The sequence below is a fragment of the Populus nigra genome, chromosome 3 (genome assembly GCF_951802175.1).
Source record: "Populus nigra chromosome 3, ddPopNigr1.1, whole genome shotgun sequence".
NCBI classification, from domain to species: domain Eukaryota; kingdom Viridiplantae; phylum Streptophyta; class Magnoliopsida; order Malpighiales; family Salicaceae; genus Populus; species Populus nigra.
In genome coordinates, this window is record NC_084854.1 from 24,384,884 (window position 1) to 24,409,146 (window position 24,263).

The following is a 24,263-nucleotide window of genomic DNA, read 5'->3' on the forward strand; positions in this document are numbered from 1 at the left end:
AATAAAACCCCATCCATTTGGCTCCTCAACTCCGAATACTCTTCTCCGGCTCACCAGCATTTTCGAACACGTGTGTACTATGTATGTATACAAACAATCATATGAGCGTGAAATCACATAACTATACCTAAACAGAAAATTCAATATTAGACATAAATTTACAAAGTGTCAGCATATGAACACGACCATTTTCACCAGATGTCCCATAAGAGATCAATTGATCAGAAAGGCTACGAGTATGTGAAGACAACTATGTACTTGCCCCTCCATGACATGCATATGCTGTCAACAATTATACAAGTTCCTAAGTTTTAGACACATTTCTGTGTGAATTACTAATCTCAAAAGAGACAACTTAGGTGGAATAAACCCCCCCAATAAATAAACAAGAGGGAAAACACTAAAAAATGATGCCAGGAGCACCTGATGAATCCCCGAGTGTTATCTGGTTATCAAAATAAGTTCATCCGATTGATCACAATGTCTCCCTATTGATGGGTTTATCTCCAAATTAACAGCCTGAATTCCATTTCACAGCATTGATGAATCAGTGGGACTGTGCTTCAAGAAGGATGTTTGTAGCTGTGTTGACATCATTCCTAGCCTGCACAAGTGCCTGTCTAGCTGAGTTCCTATCAAAACCCATAGAAGCCAGAGTAGCAATGGCCTCCTCTGATGGCTCGGTGGAAGCAGCCATGGGAGCAGGATAGGTTCTCTGAAACCAAAGAGAGAGATCAGTTGTTATGGATAAATTAAATGCAATAAACAAAGTGATGTTGATGCAATCTAGGCAATTGATTCACACACTAGCAATTTCAGAGGTAAGAATTTATTGTTTCAAGTGCAAGATTCAAGAAAAGAAAAGGGCCAGACAACTCCTTAAATTTGGGGTCTTGGGCCTCCCAAAAGATCTTCATAGAAAATTGACACTATAAACTTAGAAATCTTATCTGTTCATAAAATCCAAACTCAGATTCCGACCTCCATGACAACAAAAAAATAGTAAAGGAAAACAAAGAAAGTGATGGTGACAAGGGAGAAGGCAGCAGGGATGGGTGCTATCAAGAAACTTGCCTGCACATGACGGCCAGCATAGGATGGTGCACTTCCTGTTACATTCCTAGAAGTTGCTCCACGCGGACTGCCCGTAGATGGCCAAGAAAGCCTTGAGAAGAATGAAGCTATGAACTCAGGGAACTGTAGCAGATAGAGTGAACAAGTGAAATGAAGTGTTAGTTTAACAGCTTCAAGTCAGCTTTAGCAATGGGAAATGTGAAGAAGGCAAATAAAATTGACACTGCAAACAGATTGAACATTTGTATTAAATTATTAAAAAAAAATAGGTGAAGGAAAAAAGGTAGGCAGCAATACTTTCTAAAGCAATATCTTAACTGAACTTGTTTCCTTTAAAAAAGACAGTCATGCAAGTTAAAAAACAGAAACAACTATCCGATAATCAAACAAATGAACAAACATCTTTATTTGTAATTTTGTATAGACAAGAAGCTGAAGCATATCTTGCACTGTGCACACACATGCAAACATCTCATTTCTTCACATTGCTGAACCCCAACAAGTTCCCACAGATGATCAAAGATCTGATGGTTCATGCTAATCATAATAAAACTTATTTTATTATCATAAATCACCCAAACAGGGTCTGTCCAGGAATTATCAAATGATAAATAGTTCATACTTGGCAAGATTAAAATCATAATGAAACTTTTTGCTCAGATACAAGCCCCATAATGCACGCAGAAACCTAAAAATACACCACATGACTGCACACCTGAACCAACCTAATCTGCTACTTTATTGCTGTCAAGGAATTTTCTCAATCAAAATTTATAAACATGGTAAAAGAAGTTCTGGTTAAATTATTTTCAAACTCAGAATGTCCTATGAAGAATCTTCTCAACCAATCTTTGTGCATTTACAAATAAGTTTCTGTTGAGTTAATCAGATCTCCATCTAACAATTTCCTACTGAGTTTTCTCAACCAATCTTTGCACATAGAACAAAGAAGCTCCAGTTAAGTTGATCAGATCACCAACTCTCAATTTCCAATTTGATTTCAATACAAAGCAAAGACCTAAAAAGTTAGATACCTCACAATCTACGCTATCATCTTTGGTTGTTGTCATTTACTTGCAGAAAGGAAGAAGTGAAACAAACAAACCTACCTTCGCCTTACGGATGCCAAAGAGGTTCAGACGATACAAGGAACCAGCAAGGATACCACATATCCCAGGCAAAATTGATCTTTTCCATGATGATAAAAGAAGCTGCAGAACCAAAGCTAATATTGGATCTCTGGGATTGGAAAGAGAAACTAAAGGGTAGATGTGGAGGAAAGTAAAGGGAGAAGGAAAAAAAAAGCAAATACATCACATGGATGGCACAAGTATTCTCTTTTACCTGAACACCTGCTAGATATATGAAAGACTTGTCAGAAAGGTGGACTCCAACGACTCGAAACCGAGTTGATACTGGAATGTCAAAGTAGAAGGGAACAAATGAAGCAAATATAAGACCATAAGGTCCTGATGTCAAAAGGTTGGCTAAGGGATCTGCATAAAAAAAGAAACATCAATTATAGGGCACAATAGTAATTCAGCAGAAAGAACATTTTGCTGAAAAATATTACAATCACCTATAAAGAATCGTGCAGTGGATAAATAAATAAACTCTTAATTTTGCTAGGACACTGCAGGTAAAATAAACTTGCACCCTTAAAAAGAGTGTATAAGAAACATTATGTTGAAATTTTTCTTCATATTCAAAGGATTATGAATTCTGGTATCTGCAAGCTGGAATATGGCAAAGGTATGCAGGCAGCACTCGTTTGACTACAGCCAATATCATCCAGCAGAGCAAGGGTGATGTGTGTCACCACAACCCATGATTAAAAACCATGTATTTGAACTCCAGCCTCTGGACCCCAGAACTTCCTAGCATGACCTCCGCTGAGGTTCTTTACACGAGAAAAATAAAAAGAGAGAGAACCAATGGGCAACATATATCAATATATTTCCTAGCAAAAAGAAAACAGCATAGCCGCAATTTTACCCCAATTAGTTTTTAAAGTGGTAAGAGAAATACAAAAACTTCCATATAACTGGGTCATTGATGCCAAAAATAAAAGAAGCAAAACTTATGTCTTTTTGTAGGCAAGGGTATTTTCATAATTTCCAGATTTGCTGGAAAATCTGGAAATTTTGTTGTTGTGAAACCTGCAGCAATAATGATGAATATTGCACAAGAGAGAAAACAAGAAAAACACAGAGTGATTTGGCAATGTGCCTACTACATCCACATGAGCGAGGAGCTTTATTTCACTAGGAGCTTTATATGTCAAATTAGGGTTACATATTGTGTATTTATAGTAGACTCGAGCCACCCTAGGGGTATTATTAATATTTTCCAATAATACCCCTTTACCATACAACAGGGGCGTTGCCCCCACACCCCCAGCCTATCAATCATCCCCGGCAATAAAACAGTAATTTACATCCAAATCTGCCTATAAACCACAAACTACAGTATTTGTCTAGGTTTTATTTTCTATTTAGTATTATGTTAGTTCTACAGTAATCAGATTTATTAGGTTTTTCCTATTCTAAATAGATTTCTTATACAGGAAATTAAGTCCTTGGGCTAGGAGGCACTAGCATCTCTATATAAGGTTCTGAAGTCTTTCAGTATTTTAATTACAGTTTAAGAATAAAATTCTAGCAATAGGCTTTTGGATTTGTTAATCAATCTCCCTTAAGTGTAACTCATGAGAACCCTAGGAGTGAAGCTTAGGTTTTTCTATCCTATAGGTGTGACTCCTAGAAACCCTATTAGCATAACTAATAATTTCTACAATTCCCAGAAGAAATCAACATCAACACAGACCTAAACAGCCTCTAAACTCGGATCCAAAACAGCCACCCTAAGCTGTCCTGCATCAGTCATATACTTGAGGATGTAAAATATAACTAGGTACAGAAAATAGATGCTAATCATCAGCTCAGTAATGGATTTCCAATTAAAAATCCAGCAGTATGTGCTCAAGCAGTTCAGAAGAAGGTTTGGACGGATAAGCCCTCCCCGAGATGGTCTAGATCAGATGCTGAAAATAAAGGTGGAAAAGAAGAGGAGTAGAGGCTCATCTAATTTATACAATGCAAACAGTCCAACAACTTCCATCATTTATGAGGTGAGGCCTCTCCAAGAGAAAAACAGAGCGCACCCACTGGAGGAAGAGGGAGGGGGATAAAGCATTTAGCTTAAGCTAAAAACTAATGACCACCACAAAATTGAAATTGATTTTCTTTAACAGTTTGGGGATATGAAACATTGTTTAAGAGATTGATGAAAAAACACTATGAGAAATAGCAATGTAATGGACCACGGTTACAGGTCATACCTTGAAGGAGTGTGACAGCAAAGACCTCAAGGAGCAAAGAGACTATCACAGAGAACAGAATAAAAACCTGCATAATGTGGGCAGATTTTCAATATTTAAAAGAACACAAAAGGGAGAAGAACAATAAAGAATAAAAGCACACACTAAAATACAATCAGATTAAGTTTCTTCCCGATATCCAATCTTTATTAGCAAATAGAGAACCAAATCATAAGCTAAGCAGCAAAAAAAGAAATAAGAAAAAAAAAACATTACGATAATATAAAGAAAAAAATTCAAACTGTGATTGATCAAAGAAACAGACCTCCACTTAACAAACACGTGTTTCTTAACTGGGTAAATTTTTCATTAAAAAACGGTAACAGGTAACAGCACAAAGATTTATGAAGACATGGAGAATCTCTGAGTGTAGCAAATCAGGCTGGAAAAAAACTCACAGAGTACTTGTTGGAACCAATCTGTCTCTCAAAGACCCTGAAGTAGTAAAGAAGATATAGCCCAAACATCATTTCTGGCGTAGATGAAAAGGCAAAAACTGACAAAACTAACTTCCAGAGACGTGGATTCCTGAAAATATCCTGCAATAAGGAAAAATAAATTTCATAAGGTGCATTCCAGTTTTAAATTCAAGGATTACACTGCACAAGAAACATCAGAATATAATACTTTGAGGTCAGCAATTCAACAATCATCTATGTAGTGAAATCATGATGTAACCTATCGTTTAAAATCATGATGTCACAGTGCATTGCTCCAAACAGATGCCTCAGTCTCCCAAGTGTACACAGTCCCTCCCTCCAGAAATAAAAAAAAATCTCTGCCACAGGCGCCCAGTAAACCCCTACTCAAGTCAATCTTCAATTTCAATACAAGTAATCATCACAAAGGATTTTACAAAATCAAGCTCCTAATCTCACACTACTCCTGAGCTGACTCCTCAGACATTTCCATCTGATCGCACTGTCATTTTCAAAAAGTTTCAGCTTGTACAGCCAACCATCTCCAATACAACAACTCCCAAATCAACAACATTCCACAAAGCAAACTGAACCCACGAGATTCCCTGCCCAACTACATGCTCTATCATCCCATTTATCTCTACTTCTACTCTACACTCTCCTTCCCTCGCTTTTCAACGCCCATCAAGCAACCTACTTAGTTCTAGTATTTCCTTCTAAGCAATCCAATTCTAACCTCAAATTCAAGCTCAGAAAGAAATTATCAAAACACGGATAATTAACAACTAATCTTGTTGATATGAAATTTTAAAAAAAAGAAAAGAAAAAGGAAACCCAACAATCTTTTCGAGAAACAAAATAGAATTTCTTATCCTGATTCGATCAATCTACCACTAACGAAAAACCCACAAAAAAACCACGCCAAAAAACAATAGTAAAGCTACCTGATACGATAATCCAAGCTTGTTAGAGCCACCTTTGATCCCCAAGAAAACGCTAAAGATAGCGCTTGCAATAACACATATTCTTGTAACTGGTGCATTGTCTATTTGTCCCCAAACCCCCACACACACACAAAATCACAAAATTTATAAACAAATCAATATCAACATCAACGAAAAGGAAAAGGAAAAGAAAATGAACAAAAAGGGGGTTAATGGGTTTTACGCACTGAAACCAGATGGGCCGCCGTTCATCTTTCTGAGTCAAGGAAGGGGGGACCAAGCCACGACGACGACGACGAGCTTTCTACTAATTTCTAAGTTTTCGTTAGGGTCTAAATTACAAAACTTTTTTGAGTTTGAAGAGGAGAAGGAGGCTGGTGGTAGATGGAAAATTGAGAGTTAGAATGAAATGGAAGTGTGCGATTATATTTTTTTATTATTATTATTTATTTATTGTATTTTGGAGTCAAGGTTTTTTTTTTATCTCAGATAATTTTTTTTCTTTTCTTTTTTTTTAGAGGATATAAATCTATTGAAATTTTCTTATAAAAATGTATTTTAGAGAATTTTTTTTTAGTGTTTTTCACTTAATTTTGAGCAATGCAATGATATTTTTTCCCAACTCTGTTATTTAATACCAATTTTAGGAGAAAACAACTAGTTTACTTATTGCTATACGTTGGATTAAAAAAAACATTTAATATAGAAGAAAATATATAAGTAAGAATTTTTTATATTGTTATTAAACTCGTTTAACAAGTAAAATTTAGAAATTCTTAACTCGAATCCTTACTAAATCTAAGTTTCTAATTATATTATGTGAAAGTTTTTTTAATATAATATAATTAATTTGACGAACATAAAAACTAAAGAAAAATAAAATAAAAAAAATAACATAAAAAACAAGAATTAGACGTGTGAAATTAAAGGTAACCTAGACACTGTTAAAAAATGTTTCACTTAAAAAAATTGAAGTTTGCATATTTTTTTTTAATATTGAGACAATGATTTATTAGATCGATTATGGTTGACCTTGGTTAACTCATCTAATTTGTGATCTGGGTTGTGGATTCTAATAGGTTCAATAATATGTTTTTTTAATTATATTATAAAAAACAAAGATCAATTCAAAATCAACTCGATATTAAAAGATAAAATTAAAAATAAAAATAAAATAAAAGTTCATCAAAACCCCAAATTAAAGGATTTTTTTCGTAAAAAAAAATTAGATAAGGCATGCAAGCCTAAGTTGCCAAGCATATAAAGGCCTTAAAAAATCCTAAACGTGTGGATCTAGTTTAGACAACCAAACAATCAATAAAAAATAATTATATTTAAAAAAAAAACTTGAAGTTGACAAAAAAAATCTAGATAATAATGTATTGGACCGATTTTAATCAACCTAAGTTAACTCATCAAATCCATAACTTAGTTTTTGGACTCCAATAAGTGTAATAATACTTTTTATTTTAATTATATAATAAAAAAATCAATATAATATTAAAAAATAAAATTGAAACAAAAAACAATAAAAAAATTCAATAAAAACTCAACATTTAAGGTTTTTTTATAAAAAAAAAATGCTAGACCAAGACCTTTAAAAAAAACATTTCTATTTTTTTTTCTTTTTTATAAGCCCTTTATTAAAAAAAAAGGTCATCTACTATGACATACTCACAACCTAGCCACCGTTGTCTTGGTTAAAAAATCATAAGGCAGGGCTTTTAGGTTGAAATCCATTTTTCAAACCATTTTCACCCTAAATATATCTAATAAACACCATAAAAATCTTCTTGAACCACCTATTAACCTTAAAATACTCCCAAAATCTCCCAAAAAAACCAATATCAATTGAACCAAAAAAATCAAAACAGAACTTGATCTTTTTTTTCTCATATGTTTATATAAAAAGTCAATTACCATCAAACTTTTCTTATTGAATAAACTTTTTGATCAAAATAAAAATTATCATGAATATGGAGCAAGCCATGTATTTTCTCATGTTTCAATTTGGAGCTTAATTTCATATAATTATACTATAAAAGGAGGCAATTGAAACAGGAAAAAAAGTTGGAGCGGATGTCAGATCGCTTGTTGTGCTCAATTTAGATTTCATCCATTATCGTGGTGGTTGCAAAATCATGAGATAAGGTTTTTTAGGTTGAAAATTCATTTTTCAACCCATTTTTATATGTTAAAAAAAAAAAACACACACACACACACACTCCTAATAAACACTATAAAAGTTTTCCTAAACTACCTACTGGCCTCAAAATACCCCAAAATTACCCAATAAAATCAAAATCAATCGAATCATAAAAATCAAAATGGAACTCAATCTTTTTTTTAAACATGTTTACGAGAAAAAACCTATCACCATCAAATTCTCCTCATTGGATGGAACTTGTTGACACCAAGTTTGACCATTTTTGTTGTTGATATTGTAACAACTAGCTATTTTCTCTCTCTTTCATTATTTTTCATCAACTTTGTTTGCCTCTCTCTAACTCAAGAACTGAAAAATGAACAAAATAAACTTTTAAACTTGAATAAAAATTATTATGAATTTTAGGTGAGCCATGTATTTTCTTTTTATTTTAATTTGGAGCTTAATTTCATATATTTAGACCATAAAAGATGCAATTGAAAGGAACTTTTTTAAAAAAAATCAAAAACTTAGAAAAAAACAAAAAAAAATATTTTATTTTCGTGCATACAATCAAATTCTAAAAGTTTTTCATGCATATTTTCAAAAAAAAATAAAACCATAGTTTTATCATATTTTTAAAAAAATACAAAAATAGATATTATAACCAGTTTTTGATTATTTATTAAGGTTTGGCTAAAATACAAAAAAAATATAACAATTATTCTATTCGGAACATTAGGAATTAGTTATATTTAAAAAATAAATGCGATGCTAAAATTTAGATCTTAGAATGGTTAGGATTTCACATAATAAGGTAGAGACTGTTTCACGAAGAAAATCTGTTTTAAACCTTAGAAAAAGACCAATGAATAGAAACACAACCTAGAAAAACAATCAAGCAGCAATGTAGCTTACTCTAGGTGGAGTGCAGTGGGGGTTATGCGTATTCTCTTTACACAATCAGTTTGTTACTCAGACTCTCGCACATCATAGATTTTCTCGTAACCATACTACTATGTAACGAGTCCTAAACTCATAATCATAATTTTATGATTACGCTCAAACTCTATTTTCAACACACCTTTCAGGAGGGAGACCTGCTATTCTCGACGTCGCGCCACGCCTCGACATATGACACTAATTTAATGTAATTATCCGAGTCACAAGAAGCATCATCTAAAATATATTACATAAAAGCATAGTTTTAAAACTTGAATTGTAGCAAGACATGGGTTACATGTTAGGAGATTTGACCGGGTTTTACCCGGGTCATGTTCTTCCCTCATTTTTCTACAACCCATACTGGTTTGGGTCCTAGGTCTGAGTCGCCAAGCCAGCTGGTTTTATAACGGTGCATGAAAGTTGAAAATTGCTGTGCTTTCAAAATGAACTAACTACTGAAGACTCAGAAATGTATCAACTGAGAACAGAAAACTGATCAAATTTTCCCCGCACAAGACTCATTAGTGATGTGTATATATATATTCCTTACAAAATTATTATACACATAAGGCTACACTATTCTTAGACCGTGGCAAGCTTCGCAAAAACTCCGAAGCCTAACGTTCAACTTTCTAGGAGCATTTCTATGACTTTGAACTCTCTAAATCATAAACCAAGAGAGTAAAAAAGAAGGGAGCTATGTACACGGGGATGTTGTGAGAGTGGAAGGGAAAGGGTCCATAAAAACCATACTAATCAACGATTTGGTTCGGCCATAGCTGCTTCCATTTTGAGATTTCTTCAGCCTTGCAAAGCTTTCTAATTCCTCCATAAAAACCATCAGCTTCGTTTCCTACTTCCCTGTGGTCCTTCCTGTTTATTATCGTCTGTCTCCATCGAGATCCAGGAGTGTATTGCCTGAACTCCAGCACTACTGTATCTGTTAGCAAGATTTCATGTTAGCAAATAAAGCAAGTGCTGCAACATGATATGTGTGCCTAAAGTAAAAGATGCTGCCCACATGAATGGCATCAACATGTAAAGAAACCAAAATATTCAGATTCACATGCACCCTGCGATGGGGTTCATTAAACTAGGTACACAGCAAGATGTCAGCTTGATGTGCCTCAATCTTGCTTTCTGAGCAGCAATTTGTTCAGTGAGCCAGAACTAACTATAAGCTAGACACAATTATGACAACTAACCAGGGCTGTAGTAGTGCCATCATACTTAATTATGTCTTTAAATTTGCATCCTCTGCTTCCAACAAGATCTATGACTTAGTGAGTCCTTGGATTAATTGATAATGCTGATAAGTTTTATTCCACTTGAAAGGTCTGTTTTATGTGTTGATGTTGTCTGCATATGAAAGACCAGCTGTTTTTGTTTGCTATGCTCGTTGGTTCTGCAGCATATTTTGGATTGCGTAATTCGATCTACGATATGTCATTGTTGAATTGGCTGCTTGAATTCATCAAGAAAAGATGCTGGATAGAGATTGATGGGTGAAGGGGTGAGCCATTAAAGTTAATGAAGAAAGTGGGGAATCGATAATGCATCATGCACATGTTTTGTCGCTCACTTTGGAAGAAAAGTGAACATTTTAGAAGTGGCCTAACTGGTGTTAAGCTAGCCTGAACCACTCAAGCTCACTTGCCAGACAAAGCTAAGTAATGACAGGACAAGTTCCCAACATAGCGAGAATAAGAAAGATATTTAATTCTTAAAGCATTTGTTCTTTATTAAACAGGACGAAAGCAACAAAAAAAAAGTACGTAGACATAGTAGTTTCTCACGCTCCAGGCTAGTTCTGTCACTTAAAAAATGATAAGAGTAGGTTTTTCCATGTCAGAGGGGGAAAAAAGATTGATAAAAGGATAATTTTGCAGTCTGTGGTGAGTTACTCACCGTTGTGTCGACAACGGCATCGATTCTCATTCCCATCACATAATTCCTGATGCCCCACAACAGCATACCACCAACCTGCTCATTTAGCAAAAGATCATTTCAATGATATCCACAAACACAGGATTTCATGACCAAAACATGAAGACAGAAACTCAGATGCAGAAACTACAGGTAGAAAATTTTGCAGATATTCCAAAAATCTCAAAAAGGGGTTGAAACATGGTTCTAGAAAAATAATGTAGAAGGTAGAAACTCGATCGATCGATTCCGAAGGCGGTAAATTTTAGGATTGAGAGCATACCATAAGGGAATTCTTTGCTTCTCCTCCATTGGATCTCGATGTGATCACCGGGTTTCAAGTAATTCAAACAATCAGAAGTATGAAGAACATGTGCAGGAGTATCAACTGGTGGTGCTCTTAGCCTTTCCCAGTGTATGCTTTGCTCTATTGTTTGCCGCGCAAAAGGAGAATACCTGCAATTAAAAAATACACTATGATTTCAGCACAGGGCCCTGTCTTGCAGATGATCTGATCAAGTAGAAATGAACAATTTCAGCATAGATTACTTCTCTTCTGGAACTAAGATTTTTCCAGCTATATTAACAGCTATAATTCAATGTGTAGGAAAAGGTTTGGCATAGGTTAAAATCTCCAAATGCTGCAGATACAACGTTTCAGATTCCGAGTTCTCTCTTTCCATACCTTGCCTGAAAGGTGTCTGTCTTGGAATCATAGCTGAGTTGTGCATCATAACATGACAGCATAAATCCAACATGTCCGTTCTGAAACCAGACATGAACAAAATCTCATTGGATTTGCCAAAAACAAAATTAATTAAGAGAAATTGATATCAGGAATTTGAAGATGCAAAATTGATACCAAGAATAGGTCTTTTGCAACCCTTACCTCACGGTTATAAACCTGAGCTGGAAACCAAAACTTGCCACTTTCAAGAGAGAGATACAAAGCCATGATTGAATCAACTGGTAAACAAGTTGCTGGCTTGCTTCTACTTTCACACTTGGGTTTAAACCAACAAAAAGGCCACATACTAATAAGAGATCCCATGAAACCCTTTTGATTTCTTTGATCTAAAAGGCTCGGCCTCTTACTTGAGGCTATATGCCATTGCCATTCCTTATAAGCAGACTCACCAATCACTCTACCCCATTTCTGCTTCAAGTGTTTCTCCCATAAGTGATCGCTTCTACACCTATCCCTTAAAGAGCTACAAACTCCAGCCATGCTGCCCAATCCAGCAGGTGAAAGCCTCTCGAGGATGCGTTCCAAAGCCAACTCAGGCAAATCCAGAAGAGAAGGAGAAGGCTCCTCCTCCTCCTCCTCCACAATCTCTTGAACTCTTGAACCAAGATTCACCTTCTTCAGTGGCATTTTCATAGGAACTTGAAACAAACTAACAACAAACCTTCCTTTATTGAACCATGAAACAAGAAAACTAGAAAACTCACCCCAAAACCGAGGTCCCAACGACAACATCCTCCCCTCACTCCTCATTGGAGAAAATAAAAGAAAAGCAAGAAATCAATTAGCAAAGCATTGAATATGAGGAAATTATCAAATGGGGGTGGTTCAAAACTTGTTCTCCTACCATGTAAATTGACAATCTATGATAGCTAGGAGAAGCCAAAGGCTAATAGCCATAGAAGAGTAGTGATATAAATACACAAGCAAAGTGAAATCGACCAATAGACTTTAGATTTAAGAAAGGGTGGCCATAGCTTGGTAAAATCGAGGCAAATATTAAAATAAAGGAGCAAAATTTAAGATAACACAACCGACAGTGCTTTGATTGTTGGCAGTTATAAGTTATAACACCACAATGGATAAAATAACAGCCAGCAGAGGTCGCTTTGCTTCTTAAACATGCTATGTTTTGGCATCTACATACAGTGAATTCCTATTTATGGGACCCTCCGCCTATGTGTGTTCCCAGGCCTCTTGCTTGACTTCCCTACATTTCTGTAGTTCAAAAGAAAAATTACAGTCAACCCCTGCATCATCTCTCTCTTCTCTTGGACTCCATTTGTCATTGTGCTATGGTATTGTTGGAGATGCTTTTAGTTTAAAAATAGTTTAAAAGTTGATTGATTTTTATATGTTTTTCATATTAAACTATGATAAAATTCAAATTCAAGAAAAAAGTTATGATTTTTAATTTTTTTCCGATAAAAACTGCACTTTTCGTTTGTCAAAACTTCACAGCTTAGGTTTGCTTATCCAATTATTGAGAAAAGAAAGAAGGGAACATCAACAAAAGTAGGGAAAACTCCATGATTGATGAAGATTAGGATGAACTTGAAGTGGGTCCTTTTCAGTTCAATCAAACTTTTATCTCACAACATCAAAGAGAAAGAAAGAAACTTCTCGAAATTGGGTGGTAAATACATATGTGGTAACACATTATCATCCAAGTTTTAAAGTAAGACTCGGATCGAATCAAGCTCGTCAGTCCTGACATGCTCTTACATCTATTTTTATGGCCAGTATGTTAGGAAACAGTCTAAACTATATTTTTAAAAAAATATTATTAAATTTTTTTTATATTTTCAAATTATTTGATGTGTTAATTTTAAAAATATTTTTTAAAAAATAAAAAAATATTATTTTAATACCTTTTAAAATAAAAAAAAATTACTGCAACCGCTGTACAAACTCAAACAGAAATAAAATTCATCATGATTTGTCACTGTATAATAAAAGCCAACAAGAACCTTAACCTAACTCCCACCAAACACACAACAGCCACACCAGATCGTGCAGACCACGTAAATTACTTTGACAGGATTCATGAAATCGTGTCCTAATTAAAGAACGAGAAGGTGACAGTATATATACATGTATATGCTACTCCAAAGTCTACAACATTACTTTGTTGAGATAAAAAAAAAAAAAAAAACTTCTAGGTTTTGTGGATATAACTCTCAATAACTCTTAAGATGTTTAGAGTAAGGTTGCTTCTAGTTTTTAATATATTTTATTTAAAAATTATCAAATTGATATATTGGTATTAAAAATAAAATAAAATAATCTTAAAAAAATATTTTAATTCTTTTAAAAGTAAAAAAAAATACTTTTAAAAAGCATTATTATTTAAAAAAGTTGGGTTATATATTTGTTAATTCAATCCAAAAAGATTTGAGAGGTTTGATGACAACCATCAATTCAATTCCCATTTTGCATATTTTTATATATGTAGTTTATTTAAAATTAATGTCCACGGAGATTTAGACTAATTTCTTTATTTTCTTAAAAAGGATACATCTTGCATAGGCTATAATTATCTTAATTAGTACTTGTTGATTATGATTTATATAGAAAATGGAGCCACAAAATAATCAGCCTGTCGAATTCACTCTCAGAAATAATGCATAATTATATATCCTTTGAATGAGAGGCCAAGGCAGGTAGGCAGGTAAGAGAGATAGGGATTCCTGCAGAGTTTTCAAGTGAGATTTGAAGATTTTGGTGATCTTCCACTAGTGGTTGTTGAGCTAATTAATGGCAACCTTTGATATCTTGTTTCATGAGACAGACCATTCGGTTCCTTAAATGTAAGGGACCACTCCTCTTATCCTATGTGTACTAGGTTAGGAAATTAATCCGAAGATTTTGCACCACAAAATAGATATGCCCTTAGCTACTAAACCTGTCTCGGGGTTGACTGGTTCAAGGTCTTGGATAACGGATCAAGAATATTGACTTTACATAAAGTATAGTTCATGGAACGGCAATGTTATCCAACAAAGTATTTAAAAAAAATCAATGAAAAAATATCAATGAATTTTAATCGAGTTAATATAATCACGGGCCAATTTAAATTTCTGATATAATAGAGTAACTTTTATTTTATTTTTTAAATCTGATGTTGGCTAGATTTTGAGTCGACCCGCCAATCTTTTAGGTTTTATAAAAGCATTATCTGTTAGGGTATTGATTTTGCCCTGTTTTCTTGAAAGAAGAAGGGATAGAAGGATATGTATAATATATAGCTTGCATGAATTAAGGGTTAGTGGGGGGTCTTTAATGGAATATTGGTCAATGAGAAGAATCATTTTGATATGGATGCTCCCTCCAAATCTTGGATTCACAAGTAAACCATGGACTCAAGTAGACCACCATCTTAAGCATAAGAAACCCAACATTACAAGGTTTAGAATTAGTGTGATGTCAACATTACAAAATGGAATCCAGAAAGAAGGATAAAGAAATGGAAAAGGAAGGGAAGGGGGGGCTAAAAATATGGCTCCTTTGGAAGGCAGTTGAGTGGAGCTTTTCCATCAATCAATGAAAGATGCGCTAGCTACATTGCAAGCAAATGAAGGTTGGGTTTTAGGATCATGTGGGGCCTCAAACTTTCTGCATCATCATCATCAATTTTAATTGAGATTCATGTATCTGCATATTGCGATCATGATTTTGATGCTTTTTTTATTATTTTATTAGCTCCCATCTTCAACTCCAAATTTCCTTGTTTAGAAAATTAGGCTTTAATCTTTTTTAGATGTAATGTGTTTGGAGATTGCGGTGGTGATTTTTAAAAGTGTTTTTAGAATATTAAAATTTATTGTTTAGAATATTAAAATTAAGTGTTTTTTAGTTATTTTGATGTGTTAACATTAAAAATTAAAAAAAATTATTTTAAAATATTTTCAACACAAATAATATAATAACAACATATATATTATTATGTTCGAATCCTATAATTGTATAGGAAAAAGGAATTTTTTAATTGAAGACATGTATCCCATCTTAAGATTAGATAAGTGAAAGAACACGAATGAAAACATATACATTTGGACAAATTTATATCCCACTAGATTGTGTGCACTCACATAAGCTTTGAATATATTGCAATCCACTCATTTTTCATATGCTAGAGATCAACGTTGTCAAAATTATGACTTGTAAAGTTGTATGATTTATGAGTTAATTTGTATTTAACATGAAAAATCAGACTAAAACTTAAAAATTAATAACATCATACTTGATTTGAATGAACTCGGTAAAATCATGCAAACTCATGATTTTGCACTGATTTTACGAGTTTTGATGGAGTACATATACTACCTTAATTAACTCTCATTTCTATCAAATTAAACAAACAAAAAAAAAACCTAGCCTACTCGTCTCTCTTTCTCTCTCTCAAACCACTCGACAAGCTCGGTAACATGATTGTATCATGATTGAAATCAATTTGAATCTCTTAAACTTAATTGTTTTTATTTTAATTATGTGTTTTAAAGTATCTGAATTATTGCATTATTTATTTTATTTTTGTCTTAATTGTATTATATTGTTATTTACTACTTGCTTAAAATTATTTATATAACTAGTTAAAAAATTTCACTTACCATTTTACTATCTAAATTTACATTGTATTTTTTATATTATATCAAAAAAAAAATTTTGATAACCTCTAGAGATTTTTATGAGAAAGGTTGTGCGAAACCTTTTCTTTCATGATAGTTCAATATGGAGACATGCTCGAGATTTGTAACGATCCTAGGCTTGACACTTAGCTAGAATTACTGATTAACACATCAACAAGATTTACTCCTAGCTAGCTTTGATTTATTCTTATTTAAATTCAAAGTTATTATATTAGAATATTTTAAATTTTAAATTTAATTTCTTTTAATTTCTTTTCTATTTAAGTATTAGCTAAGTAGAATTTTGGGATTTTGAAAAAATCATGAAAAATTTTATTCAGACTTTTTATTGAGTCATTTGAAGAATTGGACGACCTCAAGTATACTTTTATGGAGGCTCAGGCAACCTCAAATATGCCCAAAGAAATATCTTTTTATCTTCTTTTTTTCAATTAGGTCTTTGTGAGTCAATTTATTTTAATTCAAATTGTTGTTATTAATTATTAACTTGAGTTTGTTACAAGACTTTTCTCAGTGTCATCACTTCACAAATATGATATGAATCATGTAAACTAGCTAGCCAGACATGCTCTAATATTTTGTATTTTGTAATGATTTTCAAATGTCATTTTGTTTCCTAGAAATTTATATTGATAATTAGTTAAGTTTTATATGAATAGCATAATAAATGAAAAAATCAATGAAAAAATAATCACTTTCTTTTCCATATTATTTATCTCTCACAGTAGGTCTACAAAAACATTTGTGATACATATTGTCATAACCCAATTTTGAACCATTTTATTTTAATTATTATTATTATTTTATTTACTGAAAAAAATGATGATGAAAAAATAATAATAATAATGATGGAAAAAACAAGTAAAATGAAATAAATAAAGAATGAATTAAAATTTGGGTTAAGGGCAAAATGATTGAAAGTTTGGGGGTTTAATTAAACTTTGAAATTAATCTAATTAAGCTTGAAATTAATTTAATTAATTCAATTAAGGGTTTAATTGGAGGATTAATTAATTCGATAAAGCTGCACTTTATTTTTAGGGCCGCCGCGATGTCGGGTGCGACACATATAATATATGAAGTATGGTTATAAAAACTATCCCGGTTTAGCCGGTAATTCAAGTCAACTTCAAGTTAATTATTGAAAAAATTAAATAAATTAATCTAATTTAAATTACATGATTTAAACTTTAAATCGAGTCAAGTTTAATAAAAGATACTGGATTATGCGTAAGTAATTATAATTATCATAGTTGAAAATGATATTACAATGGAAGCGTTTTTTTTTCTTGCTTTACCACATTTCAGTACTATCAATTCATACAATTATGCAAAGTATGTCCCCCACTTACATTATTCACCCAAACACTATGAGTGACTTTATGCTAAAAGTTGCTGACGTAAGCAAAAGATTTACATAAGTGCCCTCTTCCTTCACTATCAAAACGAAAGGAACATGGATCTAGCCTAGCTTAGCTATCCTCTTTTTTTTTTTTCATTTTTTTTGTTTTTTGTTTTTTTTTTGTTCATGAACACATTTGCCATTCCTCCACTGCCAATCAGCGTTTTTTTAAAATATTAAATGGCCATTTTAACTTTAGAAGACAAAAATATAATAGAGTTCATGTGAGTGAGGCACCCAAATCATATTAAGTGCTCAAATATTATCTTTTCTCTAGTTTTTTAGGTTATAGCTGGTTAATATTTCAGAACAAAACAAACATATATAGAAGAGATAAAATCGTATTTTGTTAAAGAGATAGTAATATAAAATAAATATATATCGGGAATAGTTTTATAATGAATTTTTTTTTTATTTTAAAAGAAAAAAATACATGAAAACAGTATCTAATTACTAGAGTTTAGAATTTGGGATGTACGTAGCTAGGTGTGATGCTCTTGAAGGTGGCTGTAGTAGAATCCTTGTCCAGCCCATAAAGATAAAAGTGATGGGATGATCTCCTCCAAATCTTTGATGCTTTCTTATGAATTATGCTTCATCAACTACCTCAACTCTCCTCGTAGTATTCTCATTCAAAAGTGAAAGTACAATAGAAATTCACCATTATGAGGATGTGATATCATGTTTCAATTAAGGTTGTTAAAATCTTTAATTAAATTCTAAAATTGCATAATTTTAAGAGTTAATATATATTTATTATGCAAAATTATATAAAAATTAAAAAAAATAAAACTAAAATAAGGTAAAATCACAATTTTATTATCAATTGTATGATTTTGCAATAATTTTAAATTTTAAATTCTTATTTTCCTCATTGCATACCATTTTGTTTACTTATTAACGCATGAGACTCACAAGCGTTTGTATCCATGAATTATTTCTTCAATCAATAGTGCAACGATGAAGGAAACATAGTCTTACTTAAACCATTCTTAACAAATAAAAAATTATTTATTACGAGATAGAATTTTAAAAATTCTTATTCTATAAAAATATTTTTATGGATAAGAGTGATGGGTCATACTCTAAAATCTGATCCACCATGATTAAACAAAAACTCTTACTTTGAATTGCTTGATTCATTCGTTTTAGTTCATATAAAGCCTGCATTTTATTATTGATATTCATAATGAGTAACAAATAATATTTGAAACTTATGAAAGCATAACAATATTTAAAAGTGATGTAATCAAGGCAAAAGACAATAGATAAGCTAAAACAATACAAATGGTCATGTATTTGGAGAGAGTATTGGAACTTGTGTTAGCCAACAAGGGAGCATAATTGTGAAGATATGGTTTTTTTCAATGTATTTTCTTGGACGCAGGGTCTTACCAACTACTTCCAACTTTTTCCCTTGGATCTTAAATGGTAGTATTGTATAATGCAAGAACAAATACGTCACATCTTTATTGATGAAATCGCTTTTTGTCTGTATGAACCATGTATGAAAAATAAAAACTTACTTATGATTTTACGACCCGAGTTTACATTGTATTTTTCATGTCGTGTAAAAAAATAGTTTTTGATGACCTTGATTTCAACTTTCAAGATAATTACAATGGTGTCCACTAAAGAAAAGAAAAGCGACAAGAAGAGATGGCTCAAATGAGAAGGGGGACTTAATCTTTTTGTGCTAGTATGGCAGGGGGCTAGAATAGAACCAATGATGCTGGCTTTAAAGATCAGGTCGGGTGCTTCAACTTTTAGGATAAGAAAGGTGGCAACAATTGTGGTTTAGGCTGGCTGATGAATGGGTGGGGTGCGACATTTTAGTGCCAATCCCACCTAAACCCCACTTGTTAATCCACATGAGCAATGTTCTTCCCCTGAAGATAGAAATGATTGGTACAGGCAAGAGGTGTTCTAGTTTCTCAGTGGCTAATCCAACTTCAAAATACTCAAAACAATGAAGTTTTAAGTTTTGCTAGAAATTGGGCGAAGGTGACGCTAGCTCCTCTATAGCGACACCAAATAGACTTCTCGAGAGTCTTGTTTCTTTCACCTTGTTACCACCGTTGCCACACCAAGCATCCATCACATCCTGACATAACGATACACTCACTTCAGCTGGGCTACAATTCTGAAGTAACTGGAATCTGAGTCATTTAGATCTGTTTTTTTCCTTCATCATGATCGATTTCTACGAAGTTTGAAGACACCGAACTTCTTGTTGTTTGTGACCCAAAATCCATCGACCAACATTCTTTGTTCCTTTCTTTGTTTCTGTCTATTTCAGATCTGCCAGCATTTGCGTCAGGAAGCAATTTAGATTTCTGCTTGGTCGTTCAAGAATGAAGTCTATGTCTACTTCTCGTTTTGGAGCACCTTGCACCTTATTCTCCTTGTGGGATTGGATTAAAAACAGATCACCCATATCACAACTATGAAAATTCTTGAGATTTACTCATCTGTGTATGATACGGGGGGGCTTAAACCAACCCATGGTACTTGAGACAGTGGCGATATTCATATAACCATGCAAAATTGCAACAAACACGAACACTTCAGCACAATCAGGATAAAAAAATCTCTCAAGCGAGACCGTTCTTTAGACAAAATGCGAGATGTCCAAGGGCAAACATGGCAAGCGCATATAGTTACAGAAATCGTGATTCTTGCACAAAAGTGCAACAAAATATCTGGAAACAGTGTTTTGTGTGATCTTAAACAGATGCTCAAAGACCCAATCCAACAGTGCGGCCATCTCTTCGTCGAAGCCCAGCAGTATACTGTTTTTCTAGATCCATCTGGAGTTCCTTCTGTTTCTCTGCATCTTGACTGTCGGGTTGGGGCTCCACCTTCACATCTCCTTTTACACCCTACAATTGGCCATAGGCACCAAGGCAAACTCAGACTCTGAAACTGTGTTAGTAGGTGAACTAATTGAGAATGGAAACATGCACAAGCAACAATGGATCCTTTCTATAAAACATTCTTAACCAACCTGACAGCAGAACCACTTTAGAACAGATAGAAAGAACCATGAAAAAACAAAATGAGAATTACCATGAGTTTGTTGAACTTTTCTTGCCTTTCACGATCGCCAAACATAACGGTATCCCACCGGCGACCAGTCTGTAAAAAGAGTGAGGGTGTTCAACAGGTAAGTAGAAAGAAGCAGCCAACACAAGCAGAATAAAGGAGATACCTCTTCTGGAGCAGCACTCTTCTTACTCCCCCAAAGCAGCTTCTTCTTTTGCTCAGTAGACATAAAACCCACTCCAACTAGGTTCTTGTTAACTGTATCATGCATGAAAAATACTTTCAATTGAAACAAGTTCAAGGAGATAAAAGACTGTCAGTGCATCATTTGATTTGAATAACATCTATAGCACCCATGGGCATCAAACAATGGAGACAGATCCATCCATTCGTGTCACACAGAAATAAAACATACATTCCTCTCAAATATAACGATGCATGAAGCTAGATGTAGCTCACCAAACACTCCATTCATTCAGCTCTATCATAATGGCCTGCTTGGCATAAGTGAAGATGGTGCAAATGAAGGGTGAATATATAATGGTGAACTTGAGAAAAGAGGAAATGAAGGGCACTGAGAAAGACAAAAGGAAAAAAAAAGTGTGCAAAAAAAACAATAGTAGCAGAATGGATGCTAGGAGGTATAATTAGTATAAGTAAAACTAACTCTACAAAAAGGCACTAATAAGATGCCACATATTTAATGTGACTAAAAAAACTACAAACAAAAAAAGAATCAACATAACCCAAAACATTCTCATCTATGAAAAAACTTCCTTGTGAGCTGGAAACGCAAAATGCCAAGTCAATTATCCCACAGGAGGCAAGAGAAGCCTTTTTCTCTTGATACCGGAAATCATGTTGCTGTATTCCTCCTTCAACCACCAAAATATACCTAAATGGATTCTAACCTGTGCTCACTTTGCATTTACAAAAACATATCTGAAAACAACTGGAGTAATGGATCAACCCAATCAATACCAGCCAACATGTACCAATTTCTATAAAGATGTGTCGAGGCCCCAAACATGAGTTGGATCTTGTACAGAATAAGTTTCCATTCCCCCGGATTCATAAAAGAGCATGAAACTGCAAGCTAAATCCCTCTTGAAGTATACACTCTGTACGTGAATGATTCATACTATAAGACTAAGGCACTCGAGAAATCTTCTTATTTCATATCATGGGGCCAGACAACCCAAGAAGTAATGCATGCAATATAAAGAGAACCCTTCAAAACCATGGCACAGTCATAAAATATCAAATATCATGTAGAAGTATTGTGTACCTAATTCAGCAGCTTTCATAGCAGCAACCTTTGCAGCATCTAAATCATTAGCTGCCTCTGAAGTATTGGCATGTGCTTGTCCTACATTGACCTTATTATCAACCTCATGGGCTGGCATTGAACTTGAAGACTGCTTTTGATTAACTACAGTTGTAGAAACTTCATAATTAATAGAGCTCAACTTGTAAAAACAAGTATGCAAACAAGATTAAGTGACTCAACAAAACATCAGACAAAGCAAAATGATTACCATCTCCGCTGTAATCTGGGTCCTTGCTAGAGCTAAACAATTTTGGCTTTTTGGCAGGAGATTCTGGTTTTTCGCTCCCAAAAGCAGATTTATCATCACTCTTCTCCCCTGGTGCTTTACTGTACCGATCCTTATCCCTGCTAGTTTCCCAGTTATCATGTTTCTTCTTTTCCTTCAGGCCATTCAATTCCTTTGGGTCATTCTTATAAGACTCTCTAAGGCGATCCCTTCCAGAAGAGTCATTTCGATATCCTCTGGTGTCCTCGTAATAGGATGATCGATCACTTTTATGATCTCCAGAACTCCTATGATAATCTCTTTTCTCATCACGACCATCTCTGTCCCGCCTGTGCCAATCCCTATCCTTCTCTTCAGAGACTATGCTAGTATATTTCCTACCAGATCCAACTCTATCAGGTGAAAAGTCCTTATCTTTCAACTTCTGATGCTCCGATAATTCCCTCTCTTTGTCCATGTTTCTGTGACCTGAACCATCATGTCTATCACGAGAATATTTCTCCGAATTTCTAGCATAGTCCCTTGACCTACCACGCTCACCATCCTTTGACTCCCGGCCAGAATGAGAAACCACCTGATGATGCCTGTCTCCATCATCTACACGCCTGTCATGTCTACTATAGTCATCATTCCTAGAATAACCATGAGAGCTTCTGGAAGAATAGCGATCAGAATGTCTATACGATTCTCCATTCTTCTCATACCGACTCCTCCCAGAATCCCTATCCAGTTCTTTCTCTTCACCCTTCCTTCTCTGAGAAGCTTTTGCAGGATCATCCCTCTGAACTACTGGACTTGAGCTTTGATCACGCTTCGGACTCCCTATAAATTACACAAAAAAGCAACCGAACAAAACCAATCAACCCTCACTACACTACAATGCTGTAACTCAATAACAAATGTCTAGCAACAACATTCTAACGAAACCATACCAAACTTGAATCAAGCTAAAAACCACAACAAACCCAGAAATCCAAAACCAAAGTTTAACAAACTAACCATCAGACAAGGATGACCCATTCATAGGAGAATGGCGTCGATATTTCCTGTTAGCCATATCATTTGAAGGCTTACGAAATGTTGCTTTCGTTTCAGTATTCTCCAACTGCGGAGACTGAATGCCGGAATCCATTAAAACCCTAAACAACAAATACACCATAAATTAATTACTCAAAACAAGAAAACTACAAAGCACATCAAACACAATAATTAAAACAATTTAACTATTTAATAACTAAATTTAACAATAGAAAGGGGAAAAAAGAAAACAGAAGAAAAATTGAAAGCGAATCTAGGGTTCGAAAGCCACTAATTTTTCACGCAAAAACTAATCGAACCGAAAACAAGCAGAGAGAGAGGGTAGAAGAAACGAACCTGTGTCTTTGTTTTCTCTCTTCTATCTATCCTACTCCACTCGGTCTCTAGGGTTCGTTCTTTTCTCTCCCCCTATGTCATGATATTTGTTCGTTCGAGTTTGATTATGTCTGGACCCGGTCCGGTTATAATAGTAATTTAGAATGAGACAGAGGTTATTTTTTAAAATATTTTTTATTTATAAAAGTATTAATTTAAAAAATATTTTTTTTATATTAATTTATTATAAAAATATAAAAAAATTAAATTAAAAAATCAAAATTTTAAAAAACATTAGGTTTTATGCATGGAAAGTCTGAAGTGGTGCTCTTCAATGGGGTCTCTGCCGCAATTCATGCACCCAAATTATTAACCTCGTTTTTTATGGGTGTTATGGGTTGGACATATTCATTTAAATTAATTTAAAATATTATTATTTTAAAAAATAAATTAAAACTATATTATTTTAAAAAAAAATAAAATCAAATTAATTTTTAATCGGATTAATTCAGTTAAGAGTTGACTTGTTAGGTTGATCAGGTCATATCAAATTAACTTACCTTATTTAATTTAAAACTCAGTTTAAACTAAGATTTTAATAAAATTAATTCATAAATTCATAGGAACATGTTTAAATAGTTAATTTTTATTTGATGATTAAAATATATTTTTAAATTAGC

General features: G+C 33.7%; 3 protein-coding genes across 5 annotated transcripts; all 3 read right to left on the bottom strand.

The window, feature by feature from the left end:
- Positions 1 to 122: 122 nt before the first annotated feature.
- On the bottom strand, positions 123 to 6,243 carry LOC133688087 (rhomboid-like protein 20). The gene is made up of 8 exons (XM_062107477.1): positions 6,044 to 6,243; positions 5,817 to 5,917; positions 4,852 to 4,992; positions 4,415 to 4,481; positions 2,419 to 2,570; positions 2,184 to 2,285; positions 1,075 to 1,197; positions 123 to 715 (listed from the first exon to the last, which is right to left on the bottom strand). The coding sequence occupies exons 1-8, from the start codon at positions 6,066 to 6,068 to the stop codon at positions 548 to 550; spliced, it is 879 nt and encodes a 292-aa protein (XP_061963461.1). The 5' UTR covers positions 6,069 to 6,243; the 3' UTR covers positions 123 to 547.
- Positions 6,244 to 9,377: 3,134 nt separating this feature from the next.
- LOC133690241 (F-box protein At2g26850-like) lies at positions 9,378 to 12,713 on the bottom strand. Of its 2 annotated transcripts, none has more exons than XM_062110468.1 (5): positions 11,723 to 12,707; positions 11,519 to 11,598; positions 11,117 to 11,289; positions 10,816 to 10,890; positions 9,378 to 9,847 (listed from the first exon to the last, which is right to left on the bottom strand). In XM_062110468.1, exons 1-5 carry the CDS (start codon positions 12,329 to 12,331, stop codon positions 9,660 to 9,662), a joined length of 1,125 nt encoding a protein of 374 aa, XP_061966452.1. In that variant the 5' UTR covers positions 12,332 to 12,707; the 3' UTR covers positions 9,378 to 9,659. The 2 variants fall into 2 exon arrangements, with proteins under 2 accessions (XP_061966452.1, XP_061966453.1); XM_062110469.1 differs by lacking the exon at positions 9,378 to 9,847 and adding an exon at positions 10,582 to 10,723 and having other exon boundaries at positions 11,723 to 12,713.
- A 7,427-nt stretch (positions 12,714 to 20,140) lies between these two features.
- LOC133689790 (uncharacterized) lies at positions 20,141 to 23,761 on the bottom strand. Of its 2 annotated transcripts, none has more exons than XM_062109831.1 (7): positions 23,605 to 23,761; positions 23,230 to 23,369; positions 22,213 to 23,052; positions 21,963 to 22,106; positions 20,841 to 20,932; positions 20,699 to 20,767; positions 20,141 to 20,548 (listed from the first exon to the last, which is right to left on the bottom strand). In XM_062109831.1, the coding sequence occupies exons 2-7, from the start codon at positions 23,360 to 23,362 to the stop codon at positions 20,159 to 20,161; spliced, it is 1,668 nt and encodes a 555-aa protein (XP_061965815.1). In that variant the 5' UTR covers positions 23,363 to 23,369; positions 23,605 to 23,761; the 3' UTR covers positions 20,141 to 20,158. The 2 variants fall into 2 exon arrangements, with proteins under 2 accessions (XP_061965815.1, XP_061965817.1); XM_062109833.1 differs by having other exon boundaries at positions 20,212 to 20,511.
- Positions 23,762 to 24,263: the final 502 nt, after the last annotated feature.